At 39.4% G+C, this 18,650-nt stretch overlaps 1 protein-coding gene across 2 annotated transcripts in view; it reads right to left on the minus strand.

Moving 5' to 3' along the window:
* The window catches only part of dym.L (dymeclin L homeolog), a 256,941-nt gene that overhangs the window by 167,393 nt on the left and 70,898 nt on the right, over positions 1-18,650 (minus strand). For both annotated transcript variants that reach the window (XM_041581086.1, NM_001093588.1), the window contains 2 exon segments: positions 13,407-13,532; positions 11,697-11,839 (listed from right to left, as the gene is read on the minus strand). In XM_041581086.1, the coding sequence (XP_041437020.1) occupies positions 11,697-11,839; positions 13,407-13,532 (269 nt within the window).

Here is an 18,650-nt window from a genome sequence, read left to right on the forward strand (position 1 = left end):
ACCATTGCTTGAGTTTAGTGATATTCTGGGAATATGCTATCTTCTGAAACGTGTCATCTCAACAAAGAACTTACTTTTCCTTATGACCAAAGGCACATCATTTATAACGGAAATATATGAAAACACTCTAATGACTTGCTCATTTTAGCTCTTAGTTCTCTGGTGCCCAGACTTTACCAATGCAGAATCTACTTTAGTTATCCTGAGGGTCTATCACCAGCAGGCCCAGGCTAGCAATCTGTGGGTTCAGCAAATGCTAGAGGAGTTGCTATAAGATATCAGTCATTCTTTATTGGGCCGGCGGTGGGACTGTTTGGGCCTCTGTGAACTTGAAATGCCAAGGCCTATTTTCAGACCTGACCACCATTGTTATAGCGGCAGGCAAAAACGTCACTTCCATTTCTACTGGTTGTCTATGGCCAGTGCTATGCTGTGGTAGATCTACTGGTCATCAGCTCACAATCTACCTTTTGGGAACCCATGTCTTAGTTATCATACCGCTATGGGATTTATAATACAGAACGCTTGGTACCTGTGGTTTTCTGGATGACACAGAGCCGGACATGTTTAGAAGGAAACACTGGCTGGCAGAGAGGTAGATTTAAGCACTCACTGCCACGGTTCTCTGACCTCATGTTTTGGTTTGTTTTTTCGAGTTTTTGTTTGTAATTGCTTTGTTTTGTATGTTGTACTGTATCTTTCCCAGTCCATGTATGGCTCTAGAGAATATGTTGACACAGACAACTACAGGATCAGCTAACCAACCTGCCCAACTGGAAAACCACTGGACTCCCAAATGATTCTGATCAGGAAATTCAGTCATTTTGGCCATGCAAAGAACAAACTGAACAGATTAACCAAATTGGTGAGTCGCATTGCATCATATGAAACTGGCGCCTTGAGGAACCTAATATTGTGCAAAAGAAGAAAAACAGCAGGTTACTTTGACCTTAAATTTCCTTTGTTACTCTCCATAACCTTTCAGCTTCTGCCTAATAATTTGTGTTGTATGTTGTGACTTAAAGGGGAAATAAACTTTCCAAAACCAAGTTGTTGAGGGCCACAACTCATTAGCAGACTCATTAAGGGCTACAGAATGTTGGAAGTCCAGAGACATAAAGAAGAAATCCTTGAAGCAACACTCTTGTGAGGTATCCAAGGCCAAAAACCATTTATTAAAGGTCGAACTTTTTAAACTCGAATATACTCACAATTCTACTGGGAGGTTATTTAAGAAAAAATTTGAATGGCTAATATTCAATTGGATGGTTCCGACCCAAAAATTTAAAACGTTTTCAACTCATACGTATCTAGTTTTTCCCCCTAAAAAAAAACCAACTCAAATGTCAGGAAGGCTATTAACATCTCCAAAGGGATCAACGGAAGTCTGCCATTTACTTGTACATGAACTCCGCAGGTTTTATAAGGCGAATAATTGATCTAGGACTATTTCAATGGTCAAGCTGTGATAAATCTCACATTCGAATTAAAATTTTTAAACTTGAAAATTCAAGTGTAAATGAGCAATATTAGGGTTGGTGACCTGTAGACATGGTGACTAACTTGTTCCTATATTTATTAATGTAAAAATAAGTTATGCATATTTTTTATAGCATCCCTTTTATAAAGGTCTGTGCAGGAACGGTGTCGCTAAAATAGTGAAGTACCAGGACATACACTGGGATATTGTGCGAGTATTTTGCCTCTGCCTATTTGTGTCCTTAATGGTTTATTTATGGACAAATAAACAGCTTATAAACACTACTTATAAATAGCGTTTATTTTACCTTTAATTTACAAATCAAGTCTGTTTTCATGAAGTTGTATGTACGGTATGAGATGCAGGGCAGCTTAGATGAACAGCCAAAAACTGTGCCCCCTTGGAGAACAAAATGATAAATAAGACAAACCGTATAAATTTCGGGACATGGTTTGTTATGAGCGAGAGTTAAAATCTGCTGATATCATGGGACCCAAGGGTTGAGTTGGCCCTCTCCAGTCCATAATAAAGAAATGAGAGGAAAGAAACATGGCTAAAGGGGAACTATTGTGGAAATTTAAATTTAATATAAGCTTCCTCATACTGAAATAAGTTCTGAAAGAAAATTCTGTACAGTTTCTGAAATAATCAAGTTTATCTTCACTATCCCTCTCTCAGCATCTGTTTCTCCTCATTCAGCAGTTGGGTGTCAGATATTCATTGACAGTTAGATCCAATATATCTTATAGGGGGGCTCCTTTTGCCTAGAAGATGTATTAGAGCTAGGGATGCACCGAATCCACTATTTTGGATTTGGCCGAACCCCCGAATCCTTCGCGAAAGATTTGGCCGAATACCGAACTGAATCCGAATTTGCATATGCAAATTAGGGGTTGGAAGGGGAAAACAATTTTTACTTCCTTGTTTTGTGACAAAAAGTCACGTGATTTCCCTCCCTGCCCCTAATTTGCATATGCAAATTAGGATTTGGTTCGGCCGAATCCTGCTGATCCAAATCCTGGATTCGGTGCATCCCTAATTAGAGCTCACTCAAATAACTGATTCCAGTACAAACAAGCTAAATAACTGCCTTTTGCACAAATCCTGCATGTAGAGAGACATGATGTCTGGTGAGTTTAATAGAGTGAGCTCTAATAAAGGAGCCCCCCTATAAGATATATTGGATCTAACTGTCAATGAATATCTGACACCCAACTGCTGCATGAAGACAGAATGAAGAGAAACAGATGCTGAGAGAGGAATAGTGAAGATAAACTTGATTATTTCAGAAACAGTACAGAATTTTTAATTTATTTAGAAAGTTTCTTATTTCATTGTGATGAAGCTTACAGTGGTGTGAAAAACTATTTGCCCCCTTCCTGATTTCTTATTCATTTGCATGTTTGTCACACTTAAATGTTTCTGCTCATCAAAAACCGTTAACTATTAGTCAAAGATAACATAATTGTACACAAAATGCAGTTTTTAAATGAAGGTTTACGTTATTAAGGGAGAAAAAAAACTCCAAATCTACATGGGCCTGTGTGAAAAAGTGATTGCCCCCCTTGTTAAAAAATAACGTAACTGTGGTTTATCACACCTGAGTTCAATTTCAAAGGTTATAAAGCCATTTCTAAAGCTTTGGGACTCCAGCGAACCACAGTGAGAGCCATTATCCACAAACGGCAAAAACATGGAACAGTGGTGAACCTTCCCAGGAGTGGCCGGCCGACCAAAATGACCCCAAGAGCGCAGAGACAACTCATCCGAGAGGCCACAAAAGACCCCAGGACAACATCTAAAGAACTGCAGGCCTCACTTGCCTCAATTAAGGTCAGTGTTCACGACTCCACCATAAGAAAGAGACTGGGCAAAAACGGCCTGCATGGCACATTTCCAAGGCGCAAACCACTTTTAAGCAAAAAGAACATTAAGGCTCATCTCAATTTTGCTAAAAAACATCTCAATAATTGCCAAGACTTTTGGGAAAATACCTTGTGGACCGACGAGACAAAAGTTGAACTTGTAGGGAAGGTGCGCGTCCCGTTACATCTGGCGTAAAAGTAACACAGCATTTCAGAAAAAGAACATCATACCAACAGTAAAATATGGTGGTGGTAGTGTGATGGTCTGGGGTTGTTTTGCTGCTTCAGGACCTGGAAGACTTGCTGTGATAGATGGAACCATGAATTCTACTGTCTACCAAAAAATCCTGAAGGAGAATGTCCGGCCATCTGTTCGTCAACTCAAGCTGAAGCGATCTTGGGTGCTGCAGCAGGACAATGACCCAAAACACACCAGCAAATCCACCTCTGAATGGCTGAAGAAAAACAAAATGAAGACTTTGGAGTGGCCTAGTCAAAGTCCTGACCTGAATCCTATTGAGATGTTGTGGCATGACCTTAAAAAGGCGGTTCATGCTAGAAAACCCTCAAATAAAGCTGAATTACAACAATTCTGCAAAGATGAGTGGGCCAAAATTCCTCCAGAGCGCTGTAAAAGACTCGTTGCAAGTTATCGCAAACGCTTGATTGCAGTTATTGCTGCTAAGGGTGGCCCAACCAGTTATTAGGTTCAGGGGGCAATTACTTTTTCACACAGGTTTGGATTTCTTTTCTCCCTAAATAATAAAAACCCTCATTTAAAAACTGCATTTTGTGTTTACTTGTGTTATCTTTGACTAATAGTTAAATGTGTTTGATGATCAGAAACATTTTGTGTGACAAACATGCAAAAGAATAAGAAATCAGGAAGGGGCAAATAGTTTTTCACACCACTGTATATTACATTCTCATTTTCGCGATAGTTCCCCTTTAAACAGGGGACAGCGAGTTAGTTCGGCAGCGCGTCGATAAGTCTGGGGAAGTAGGAACACGTATGCACTTTGTGGGGTTACAAGATAAAGGGAAAGGCTGTAAGAAGTGAATGAGTAAAGCAGTGCAAGTTCATGAGCTCTGCAAATCTCTTTCCTAGGAAGATGCCAAAGCAAAGCCCTGCTGAACAATAAACACATTGCAAAAGTAATACATAATAGGAACAGCGGTGCTGTGGCCCCAACTGGCATCCAATCATAGGGCTGTTATGCAGGGTACAGGGAGTTAGCAACTCTTTATTGATTCCTATAATTGTGGGGCAGGAGGGAGATATTTATTTCTAAAATAACCAACTTAACTGGTCACAGGTACCTTTCCAAGCTGCCAGGACGCTTAAAGGGGTTGTTCACATTTGTGTTAACTGTTAGTATGATGTGATATTCGAGACAATTTGCAATTGGTTTTCATTTATTATTAATTGTGGTTTTTGAGTTACTTGGCTTTTTATTCAGCAGCTCTCCAGTTTGCTATTTCAGCCATCTGGTTCTAGGGGCCAAATTCCCCTAGCAACCATACATTGAGTTGAATAAGAGACTGGAATATGAATAGGAGAGGCCTGAATAGAAAGATGAGTAATACAAAGTAGCAATAACAATATATTTTTAGACTTAAAGAGCGTTTGTGTTTTAGATGGGGTCATTGACCCCTGTTTGAAAGCTGGAAAGAGTCAGAAGAAGTAAGGCCAATTAAAAGGTAGTCACTATCTCGAGGCTCTATCTCTCTGGATACTCTCTCTTTCTTCTTCTATATAACTGGATGTTTAAAATGCAATAAAGAAAATCTGTTAAAAAAAAAAAAGGTAGTCAGAAAAGGCCATTTTATAACATACTAAAAGTTAACTTGAAGGTGAACCACCCCTTTAAAGTCAGTAAGTTCTGACCCAATGTTCCTGGGACCACTATAAAACGGTTTCTCGTATGATGTTCATTGGTAGAAAATAGACATTGTAAAAATATTCAGAACATGCAGGAGGTACAGGTATGGGACCTGTTATCCAGAATGCTCGGGAACTGGGGTTTTCCGTAATTTGGGTCTTCATCCCTTAAGTCTCCTAGAAAATAATATAAACATTAAATAAACCCAATAGGCTGGTTTTGCTTCCAATAAGGATTAATTATATCTTAGTTGGGATCAAGTACAAGGTACTGTTTTATTATTACACAGAAAAAGAAATCAGTTTTTTAAACTTTGGATTATTTGGATAAAATGGAGTATATGGACACTGCCTTTCCGTAACTGGGAGCTTTCTGGATGACAGATTTCTGGATAATGGATCCCATATCTGTCCAATAAACATACAGTACTATACACATGGGGGAAGACTGAAGAAGATGCACGAGCCCCTTAGAGAGGAACATGGGAGCAAATGAAGGATGTATATGCTCATTTAATTTGTCCTTTACCTCCGTTACACAGACAATTGGCCACTTATAGCCCACTGTGATGTAAAAGGTATTTCAAGGTTTTTATAAGCTTCAGTTATTATATAACAGAAAACATCAAAGGCAGATCACCTGTTACTTTATTATATTACAGAAAACATCAAAGGCAGATCACCTGTTACTGTTTCTTGCTTAGTAAACAGCGTATGTGATGCAAAGTTTTACTGCTCATAAAAAGGCAAAGTGCACCTCTGTATATGACTGTGTAGCCTCTGGAGCATTTTTGGGCCACAATGAAAGCTGGTGTGCTACTGCCCCCTGCAGGAGAATCAGGGGCATGTTCTAAACTCAGGAGGGCCGTGACTATACTGAGAATCCTCAACTTGTTTGCGGAAAGTTCTGAGTACAAACAAAACATACAGATAAAACATGTCATGAAAGGTCACAATGGAATAAACAGCAGGTCTCTGGCTGAAGGAAAACAGCACAAGACATCCACATGTTATTGCTGAGCAGAGGAGTCGCTGGAAATGATGAGTTACTGATGGCTGAGCAAGGGAAAGTGTATTGTACAATTCAGCATTAAACCTTATTCATTAAAGGGATTGTTCCCCTTTGGGTTAACTGTCAGTATGATGTAGAGAGGGATATTCTAAAACAATTGGTTTTCATTTTTTATTATTTGTGGTTTTAGAGTTATTTAGCTTTTTATTCAGCAGCTCTCCTGTTTGGAATTTTAGCAATCGGGTTGCTAGGGTGCAAATTCCCCTAGCAACCATACATGGATTTGAATAAGAGACTGGAATATGAATAGGAGAGGCCTGAATAGAAAGAGGAGTAATAAAAAGTAGCAATAACAATATATTTGTAGCCTTACAGAGCATTTGATTTTAGATGGGGTCAGAGACCACTATTGAAAGCTGGAGAGTGTCAGAAGAAAAAGGCAAATAACTAAAAAAAAACATAAGAAATAAATAATTAAGACCAATTGAAAAGTTGCTTAGAATTGGCCACTCTATAACATATATAAAAGTTAACGTAAAGGTGAACCACCCCTTTAAACTCACCAAACATGCTCTGTATAACCCGCTAACCCATCAGATTCTAAGTGTCTTTATTGGCAATGCAGCCCACTGCCCACCATAAAACTGCAAGTGATGTCCTTTAGATTGCAAGCTCCTATGAGTAGGGCCCTCTGATCCCACTTTTATTATGTCATCCTTGTTTGTTAAATTATTGTAAGTCCCATGTTTCTGCTACATTCATGTAAAGGGATGGGTAAAGTGCTGGAGCTATTTACATATATAAATATCAATGATGATGATGCTGTGATGTCATCACTGACCAGAAGTGACATCATCTCATCTAAGTGACCTGTTTGCCAGGAGTTGTGAGGAAGACTTTGAATAATGTTTTCTTTCCAGCCAAGAGGAGGCCATAGATAATAAAGCCTCCATTGTCTGGTCATAATCTGGCAAATGTGGGCAAGAGGTTGAAGTGGTAGCCCTGGGGCAACCATTTATTTATCAGAATCAGAATATTCATCCGAATATTGGGGCATTTTATATCACCTTTACAAATGGCAGCAGTCATGGCTCTGATACAACCCAGACACTGCCCACATTTGGTCCTTTTGAGGGTTTGTCAATGCAACGGTAACTCCAAGTTCTGGAATCAGTTTTTCATACATATGAGTTTATTCTGGCCACATATACAGGACAAGGTGTTGAGGATATGTGAGATACTTGGTAATTTCTGAATCATTACAGGTTGGTTCTAGGCTTGTTAGAGTTCTTAATCATTACAAGTTGGCTCTAGACTTGGCAGAGTTCTGAATCATTATAGGTTGGCTCTATACCTGGCAGAGTTCTGAATCATTACAGGTTGGTTCTAGACTTGGCAAAGTTCTGAATCATTACAGGTTGGTTCTAGACTTGGCAGAGTTCTGAATCATTACAGGTTGATTCTAGACTTAAGAGTTCTGCATCATTACAGGTTGGCTCTAGACTTGCCAGAGTTCTGAATCATTACAGGTTGGTTCTAGACTTGGCAGAGTTCTGAATCATTACAGGTTGATTCTAGACTTGTTAGAGTTCTGAATCATTACAGGTTGGCTCTAGACTTGTCAGAGTTCTGAATTATTACAGGTTGGCTCTAGACATGGCAAAGTTTTGAATCATTACAGGTTGGCTCTAGACCTGGCAGAGTTCTGAATCGTTACAGGTGGCTCTAGACCTAGCAAGAGTTCTAAATCATTACAGGTTGGCTCTAGACTTGGCAGAGTTCTGAATCATTACAGGTTGGCTCTAGACATGGCAAAGTTTTGAATCATTACAGGTTGGCTCTAGACATGGCAAAGTTTTGAATCATTACAGGTGGCTCTAGACCTAGCAAGAGTTCTGAATCATTACAGGTTGGTTCTAGACTTGGCAGAGTTCTGAATCATTACAGGTTGGTTCTAGACTTGACAGAGTTCTAAATCATTACAGGTTGGTTCTATACTTGGCAGAGTTCTGAATCATGACAGGTTGGTTCTAGGCTTTGTTCTACAAGGCCTGCACACTTCCAAGTTGAAAAAAGGATCAAAATAGGAGCCTTCATCCCAGCAGATCCCTCTGTTTATTCGGAAGAAGGGGCACAATTTAACAAACAGGTTTAATAAGCAAATCAATAAGAAGCCTCAAGCCCAGCACATCAGACTGTTCTATGTCCTATGAAATACACTGAGCATTATCTCATTCCTCACCCAGATATATGAAGGCTTGTTACTGATTTATGCCCCAGTTCGATAGGTCGTTGCTGAATTCCCACTTTAACGGACCTTACCTTTCCATGCCGGCCAGCTGCTCTAATTACTTCCCACTGAAAGGAACTGGCATTTTGCGTATGTATCTGCCTGCTGAACTCTGCCGAGCACTTAATCACGGGCAAGATGCTTTCTCTGCTAATCGTGGGGAATCTTATTGATCTCTCTCTATCTGAAATGCGGCCCTCAGGGAAGTGAAACATTGCAGTATTTCATGAATATTCGCACATGAACACATAGGAATGTCGATAGCGCTGCTCAATCTGTCATAATGTTTCATCCACCAATAAATCCAACTGTCAGTACGAAACCTCTACTCTCCTTCTATTTGAAGATTCCCGTAACAAGGGACACAGCCTATACCAAGACATGGAGGCCCATTTATCACAGTTCAAAATTAGAATTCATGCGATTTTTTTTTACTCATATAAATCAATAAATTCAAATATACCTGAAATTCGAATGTGAGGTTATTTAAGAAAAAATGTAAACGTCTAAAACTCGAACGAATATTGCCGACTCGAAAAACTTGAATGTCAGGAAGGCTATTAACATCTTCAAATGTGTCACTGTACCTCTGCCATTGACTTCTACGTGAACTCGGCAGGTTTTAGGTGACAAATAGTCGAATTCGAATTGTTCCCAGGGTCAAATCTCGAATTTGAATTGAGTTTGGATTATTCCCAATTCGAATTTGTGAGCTTTAACCAAAAATACATTTAGAAAATTCGAATTCAAATTTTACTATTCGACCCCGTACTATACACATGCAGATATGTAGATATAGATCTAGTAATGGTGGGATATTCCACTAGAGAACTATATAAAGCACCGTGGTACAGTCATATGTATCTGCACTGCTATTAACACTGTAATATTGGACTTCATGGATCAAGAAATCAATATCATGGTATAGATCAATGTATCAGTCTTTCAGCCATATTTCCAATTACATTCCAATCACATCTTACCCCTACATGGCCCTCAAGGTGAGCCAAGGTCACTACTCCAACCCCCCAAATGGACCAGACCCACTGATCTACCTCTGCATATTCATCTATGTACCACTTAATGGGCTTATCAGCCAGTGGCATAACTAGATATTACTGGGCCCCACAGCAAACTAATTTTAGGGCTCCCAAAATCCAGAGATTGTCCTGTTTTACCAATATATAGTAAAATTCCCCCCTGCTACCTGTAGCACCCCTATAGCTCACAGCTCATCTCAGGGGCTCTCAGAAAGCCTGATGGGGGTTGTTCTCCTTTAAATTAACGTTTAGTATGATGTAGAGAGTGATATTCTTAGACAATTTGCAATTGGTTTTCATTTTTTAAGATTTATGAGTTATTTAGCTTTTTATTCAACAGCTCTGCAGTTTGCAATTTCAGCATTCTGGTTGCTAGGGTCCAAATTACCCGAGCGACCATGCATTGATTGAATATGAGACTGGAATGTAAATAGGAGAGGCCTCAATAGAAACGTGCAGCCTTACAGAGCATTTGTGTTCAGAAGAAGGGACAGAAGAAGGCAAATTATTTTAAAAAACTATAAAAAAAGAAATAAATAATGAAGACCAATTGAAAAGTTGCTCAGAATTGACCACTAGATAACTTAACTTAAAGGTAAACCTCCCATTTAGAAGACATACATCTGAATATAGAATTAGGCTATAACATGCCAAATCTTACTTTTTTTGGGCTGGGGTTCACACAGTAGTCTAGAGCACACTGAGCATGTGCAGTGCCACTGACCCAAAAAGGACGGCCTAACAAAATCCAAGAAAGCTTATGTGGAAAACTTTGAAGGAGTGAGTCGTTACTGTTGTTTGCCTCTTGAACATCTAGGCTGTTATGGAAAGTTCAGTATCATCAGTAGCCATATTTTTATATATTTATTTAGTTCTCCTTTAGTAGTGAATTAAATGAGAAGGAAAGTCGTTTAGCACTTGGGGTGCCAAATGTTAGGCACCCCCAAGTGAATGTATTTACTTACCTGAAACCTCGGGCCGGTGCTCCTATCAGAAGAAAACGTCACCTGCCTGGGGTTATTCCAGTTAGCACCACGGAGTGATCCTCTTCCGGCTTCTTCTTGCTTGCGCATGCACATTAGAGTGAAAACCTGAATTTTAACTAAAAAGTCGGCTTTTTTAATTCTACTGCACATGCGTCTGTCCTGGGAAATCTTAAGAAAGAAGAAGCCGGAAGAGGATCGCTCCATGGAAGAGTCCTGCACGGGTCCTTTTTTGGAACCTGTACCCGACCCATACCCGCAGGTCCGGACTGAGAATTAAAATAGGCCCTGGCATTTCAGGTACACAGAGGCCCAATCAGCCCACATAGAGGCCCAAACAGCCCCCACCAGCCCACTAAATACTGACTTTCTATGGCACCTTATGGCAGCCCTTCTGGCATTTGCCAGAACCCACAGATTGCCAGTCCGGGCCTGCATACCCGCAACCTACAATCCACATTCTTACCCGCTTGGACCCGCTACCCGACCTGCAAGTACCTTATCTGCAACCCGGACCTGCGACCCGCTAACCATCAAAAATCAGGAAGTGCTGTCATTGTAAACCAGGAGTGAGATCATCGGAAGTAGGCATGACCAGAAAAATAGAAGCAAAACAGGAAGTGCTGTCGTAAACCGGAAATGACGTCATCGGAAGTAGGCGTGATCAGAAAAAAGGAGTAAACATCGCTATTGAGAAGACTCACGGCCCAACTGCAAACCGCGAATCTGCAGAGCCCCTGACCCGCGTCTATACCAGCATCCGGAACTTCTACCTGCAACCCGCAGGTACCCGCCCCTCTGCAGGACTCTACTCCGTGGTGCTTGCTGGAATAACCCCAGGCCGGTGCAGTTTTCTGCTGTTAGGAGCACCAGACTGGGGGTTTCAGCTAAGTAAATACATTCACTTGGAGGTGCCTAACATTTTGACTTTCCTTCTCCTTTAAGAAGAAGACTCCTAAACAACAAATGCACAATAGCTGTTCATAGATACAGGCTGGTGGATTTCACCCACTGGCCACTACATGCAGTGCAAAGTAGCAGCTTCTGAAATACACATTATGGCTTTGATCTTACACAGATTTATGAAGAGCATGGAGACGTACCATTCCCGAAAAGTCCAAGTATAAACAAACAGGTTACTCACTTGCTACGCCAGATGCCAGCCCATAAAGGAGGCCTCCTCCGTCCTGCTGCTGCGGGAAAATATGAGAGCCGGGAGGAGGGCTTTTCTCCTGCCTTATAAAGTTGTACAGCAGAGTCTTCACCAGCCTGCTTGTGTACGGGAGGCTAATGGGAAACAAAGACACACAACTAAGAGCAGTGCAAGACACTTATCAATTATATTATATCAAAGAGTGAAGTCAGAGATCACCACAGTGAAATTCCGCCACTCTCCATTCATTTCCATGGCATTTTTAAAAGATTTATTTATTTTATTTATTTATTAATGGGTAAAAGTGAAAATTCACCCTTTGATAAATACGCCTTTCAAAATCCCTTAGAAATGAACGGAGAGTGACGGAATTTCACTCTGGCAGACTGTGGTGATCTTTAACTTCACTCTTTAATAAGTATACCCCTTGGAATCATGGAATCCATACATAGCCCACTCCATGTAACACTGAATGCACCAAATGGTCTCTCCGTCAGTTGATTGTAAGCTCTGCGGGGCTGAGACAAGCTGCAAGGTGGCTGCCACCAGAATTTACTACAAACAGAACGGATATAAAACATAAAACTATTAGTGGGTACCAGCTGAACTGGCCCATGATAAATCTAAGGCTTATGTTGGCTCAGTTCTGTAGGAACATAAATTATACAGGTATGGGATTCGTTATCCAAAAACCCATTATCCAGAAAGCTCCGAATTACGCAAAGGTTATCAACCATAGACTCCATTATAATCAAATATTCCAGATTTTTAAAATGTATTTTCTTTTTCTCTGTAATAATAAAACAGTAGCTAATAGACAAAGGGATACTCTCATGATTTTTATAGTGTAGTTTTTATGGTTAAATTACACTGTTACACTACAATATAAAATGTCATTCCTGAACCAGCAAGTGTATTTAGTTGTAATATTGGGGTGTAGGTGCATCTCAGGTCATTTTGCCTGGTCATGTGATTTCAGAAAGAGCCAGCACTTTAGGATGGAACTGCTTTCTGGCAGGCTGTTGTTTCTCCTACTCAATGTAACTGAATGTGTCTCAGTGGGACCTGAATTTTACTATTGAGTGTTGTTCTTAGATCTACCAGGCAGCTGTTATCTTGTGTTAGGGAGCTGTTATCTGGTTACCTTCCCATTGTTCTGTTGTTAGGTTGCTGGGGGTACAGTACAGCAGTAAAGTGTGACTGAAGCTTATCAGAGCACAAGTCACATGACTTGGGGCAGCTGGGAAACTGACAATATGTCTAGCGGCTCTAGCCCCATGTCAGATTTCAAAATTAAATATAAAATAATGTGCTTGCTCTTCTGAGAAACAGAATTCTGCTGGAGCAGCACTATTAACTAAAAACATATGTTTTCCCATGACAGAATGCCTTTAAGGTAGTAAGATCCAAATTACAGAAAAATCTGTTATCTGAAAATCCCCAGGTCCTGAGCATTCTGGATAACTGGTCTCACAAGGATAGCTTGTCTGTGCACTACATATAAATTTATACCTATGACTGTCAGTTGCCTGTCCTTTACACAAGGCAAGTTATGTCTTCATTCTTTGGGTATGGAAATAAATGCCATTTATAAATAAGGATTACTCTGCTGCACCATTGTTGAGCAATCAAAATCAATGGCCACTTTCTTTGCAGAGAAAAGCTGAGGAGCCGTGAACAAGAGAGCAAATAAGGACATACCATCGGCCGTTCATCAAGTGCTTGTGTATGGGACTTTCATGGAGAATATCCTTGTGGAACAGCTGATAGGACAGCAGCACAATCAGAGCAGTGACAGCTTCCAGCAAGATACTGTAGGTTAAATCTCTAAATAAAGACAAAACAGGCTGTTACCACAACATAAATAGAAATGTATTTATTACAGGTTGAATTTTCAATTTTTTTTATGGTCAAAACTGTCAACTCTGGCCCTTTTAGAATTCGACTATTCGACACCTTAAACCTACCGAATTCCTGCATAAGTCAACAGGAGAGGTCCAGAGACCAATTTGAAGATGTTTGTAGCAATCCTGACATTCAAGTTTATTTTCAGAGAAAAAAATCATATCGAGTAGAATTCTAATTAGTTTCTGGGTCGTTTAAATTCGTACGAGTTTTTAAAATTCTATTTTATTTATAAATTTCCCCGAGTCGAATGTAGAATTCAATCGAATTTAAGGGAGTTTTAAAAAAAGAACTGAAATGAATTCAAAATTCGACCCTTGATAAATGTGCCTCTATATGTGTGTGTGTGTGTATATACACACACATATATATATATATATATATATATATATATATATATATATATATATATATATATATATATATATATATATATACACACACATCCTTTTTCTGACTTTTTCCAGCTTTCAAATGAGGGTCGCTGACCCTATCAAAAAACAAATGCTCCATACGGCTACAAACTATTGATGTGCTGGTCGAGAAAAACCGACCCGATTGGCGCCCGCCCGCATCCTCCTCCCCTCTATTTATAGACCTGTGCTGCCCCACCCCTTTTGTGATGTCATCAGCAGGGCACGGCGAGTGCAAGGATATAAAAAAAAGAGTGCCAGAAGAAGGCAGCTGTACCCACAAAGGGTGTGCTGACGTCTGCCCGAACCCACCCACAGGTCCGCGGCTATCAGAGCAGTCTGTACTACAAACATATTGTTACTTATTATTACTCCTCTTTCTATTCAGGCCTCTCCTATTCATACTCCAGTCTCTTATTCAAAGCAATGCATGGTTGCTAGGGGAATTTGAACCCTAGCAACTAGACTGCTGAAACTACAAACTGGAGAGCTGCTGAATAAAAAGCTAAATAACTCAAAAACCACAAATAATAAAAAATGAAACCCAATTGCAAATTGACTCCGAATATCACGCTCAACACCATACTAACAGTCAGCTCAAATGTGGACAACCAGTTTAAAATTTCCTTTGGGCTACTTGAGGACAAGGAGCTAAAATACATATTTCTGTAAAAAAAAAAAGAAAAAAGAAAAAAGGAATGTATTCATAACCTACATTACAATTTTAAAATGCCGCATCCATAAAACATATACAAAGGAGAACAAAATATCAGCAGGATTTCAGGGCAGTCGCATTAAATCAAAGCCTTGGTTTGGATGAGTCGCAACCACAAAAGGCATACAAATGACACAACAGACTACTAACAGGATTACGGGAGTAAGCAGGAATGATGGACATGGCATAAGGAAAACAAATAAAATGATTTTAAAAAAAACCATAAAGCTATAAACTGACCAGGTTTCCCAACAGCCCTGGACAGAGGTTCAGAATAGTCCCCCAGGCCCAATAAATAGTGTCTGTTTATTGTCAATGTCCAACCTATAGCCAAATCATCCATTAATCACCGAACAAGTCTCCAGCCAATGAGATGGAACATTAATGATCCCTGTGTTACAAATAATACAAATCCCATCCTTTAGAAAATGTACATGACTAAACCAAATTGTATTCAATGAGACGATTGAAATCGCTACTGAACCAACCTGAACCCAATAAGAACAAGAAAGAATTCCCGGAGCAGAATTTTTACACACCCGTAGCCACTCTGATGGGCAGATTTCTTCAATTTCAATCTGGAGAATCATAAAGGATTCTCTGATTCTTTTCTCTCATTTACTAAACACTGTCAAATAAGTACAGGTATGCAATCCCGTTTTCCACAAAGCCCTGAATTACGGAAAGGCCATCTCCAATAGACTCTATTTTATCCAAATAATCAGAAGGAAGATTTAGAGCAATGGTCACTTCAACCCACACCCGCAAACACCCAGACCGGACTGATAATTTAAAAATTTGAATAGGTTTAAACCAAGTAGAACAAGCAATCGCCAACACGCGTTTCGCTTTTTTTCTTTTGCCTCTCCAACTCTTCCTTCATTTCTAAGGGGCCGTGGATTTGTGGCTTTAGGTGTAGCTCAGCCTTCTTTAAAGATCAGGTCAAGATAAAAAACAAGGCCACAGTCCCGGTTACCCTGTCCTGCCTTCAACTTTATGGTGTCCCAGGTTTAGTAAAACAATAGTATGTTTTGGGACAACTCCACCATCTTGATTTTCCAATTTCTCCTAACTACCGAATGGATTTGAGCATTTTGTTTACATAATTTATCCTATTCATTGGTCACAATCTTTATAAATAGCAAATTAATTTATACTCACAAATATATATTAGGCAAGTTAATCATTGCGCCGCACTTTAATCTTAATTGATATCAATTTTTAATAAATTTATAATCCTATTGACTGTACTTTAATTAATTAAACACGCTCTAATCAGCTCATTATATATAGTCAATTGGTATATATATATATATATATATATATATATATATATATATATGAATGAACTGGATTAATTGCACTGCACTTTAGCTTAAAACACGTATATATATGATTAATATTGAATATACAGACACAGCTGTTACCACGATTGTGATAATAAATTCGTTTTTTAGTGACTATTGCTACTTGATATACTAGTTACAAGCGGGGTACTTTCTTCTTAAAATACTCTTTTGCAACTAATTAATTCTGACAATTGCCAGACCTCTGCAGTAAATATAAGGATAATATTCTCTCTCTAAAATAAGTGAATAAGGGTATCCACCCATTTCTTTTTTCCCCATTTGAAGGCTATAAAGCGTAGGAAAAGGAAGGCAAATAATTAAAAAACTTAAAAAAAAGAGACAAACTAAGACCAATTGAAAAGTTGCTTAGAATTGGGCATTCTATAAGATACTAAAAGTTAACTTTAAAGGTGAAACACCCTCTTTAACTGCTGTTACAGTGTTTCAGGGATGTGTTCCTTTAAGACAGAGCTACCATAGGAATCTGCATAAGACAAGCCTAGAAGCAATGAAATCACGGGATGGTAGTTATAATTGCCCTCAATCATGACTCGGTAATTAAGTTGCTGTCCCAGTGTTACTATTATTTGCTTACACAGCACATCACACACACAAGTACCAGGATAATAAATAAGGAAGAAACTTTACACACAAATAATTTTGTTCCCATGCCAAAGTGGCCTGTGTATGTAAACAAAGTATATGTAGGCAAAGGAAATATAGAAATATATAGAGGCCAACTATTTATGCCCATTAGTCTTGTGAGCTTTGAACCATTATAGATATGGACAGAAAAGAAGAGCATGGCAAGGATGGTCATCTCATCAGGTATGGGATCCGTTATCCAGAAACCTGTTATCCAGAAAGATCCGAAATACGGATAGGATGTCTCGCATAGATTCAAATTAGAATTTTTAAGAATGATTACTTTTTTCTCTGTAATAATAAAACAGTAGTTTGTACTTGATCCCAACTAAGATATAATTAATTCTTATTGGAAGCAAAACCAGCCTATTGGGTTTATTTAATGTTTATATGATTTTCTAGTAGACTTAAAGGGCAACTAAAGTCTAAAATAAAATAAGGCTAGAAATGCTGTATTTTGTATACTAAATATAAACATGAACTTACTGCACCAGAAGAGCAATTAAACAAATGGTTTATGCTTTTAAAGTTGGCGCAGGGAGCTGTCATCTTGTAACTTTATTACACATCTTTGCACATGCTCAGTACGGTCTGGGCTTCAGTTGGGAGTTTAAGCTTAGGGATCGTCATAAATGATCAAAACAGCAAGTCAAATAATATCTGCCAGAAGCCGATACAGCAAGACTGATTAATAATCAGAATATACAGACTGCACTGGGTCTGTGGATACAAATCTACACAGTTGTTACAGGGAAACAAACAAAGCTGCTTGAGCTCTGGGAAGTAAGGTGGGGGGGCTCCCCCTGTCATTTGAATGTATGATCATTTCCCTGCACAGCAGTTAGGGACCGTCTGAAGTTTCCTAACTGCAGCTGTCAGAGCAAGTAAAACGAAGGGTGAATTTCACAGCATACAGGTTTATTATAAATACGATACACATTTTTTAATTAAATTACATTGGAGATTGGTTTCTTTTTCATTAAAGGGGTAAAAAGGGGATTTTATTTTTTTAGCCTTTACATCCCCTTTATGATATGAAGATCAAAATTATGGAAAGATCCACTATCTGGAAAACCCCAGGTCCCGAGCATTCTGAATAACAGGTCCCATACATGTACAAGCAGAAGGGGCAGAGGATTGTGGGATCTGTAGTTCACAAGGGCTGGAGGGCTGCAATGAAAGGGGCATCTGGCTGGATCTGCCATTTATCAAGGTCTCATTCTCTTGACGCGCCAAAGAAAACATTCCCCTGCAATCATCCCAATGAAATGTTCTATCTCTCCAGCGTCCCTGCAATTATTGCTTCATGTGCTGTTTACATGGCGGGGCATGCACAGTCTCACTTGGAGATTTTAATTTGTGCTCAGAGAAGAAGGCTTTTGTGCTTTTATGGTATCCTGTTTGGGAACTTGAAAGGGAAGGAAGAAATGCTTTGAACCTCCTCCAAACGAAGACTTGTACGAAATGTTGAAATTGCAGAACAGAAGAAGTGCAGGAATAAAACCCAATGACAAAGAAAGCATTCATGGAAGCAACAAAGCCACAAACTGTCCCGTGTGCCTTAAATACATCAAAATAAGGGGAGCCTTTCAATACACGGCACGGCTAAATCATCCTTAGAGTTCAAATAAGCTGGGAAAATGGTCCCATGCACAATGATGTGGCTACTGGCCAGCTAACAGAGCAGCCACATAGTCAGAATATGTATAGTAAATAGCTACATCCCAATGATAGAACAGGCCCAAGGGTTAATGGGGTGGTCGCCTTTCAATTAACCTTTAGTATGATGTAGAGCAGTGATCCCCAACCAGTAGCTCATGAGCAACATGTTACTCTCCAACCCCTTGGATGTTGCTCCCAGTGGCCTCAAAGCAGGAGCTTATTTTTGAATTCCAGGCTTGGAGGCAAGTTTTAGTTG

This window comes from Xenopus laevis, chromosome 1L (genome assembly GCF_017654675.1).
Source record: "Xenopus laevis strain J_2021 chromosome 1L, Xenopus_laevis_v10.1, whole genome shotgun sequence".
Taxonomy (NCBI): domain Eukaryota; kingdom Metazoa; phylum Chordata; class Amphibia; order Anura; family Pipidae; genus Xenopus; species Xenopus laevis.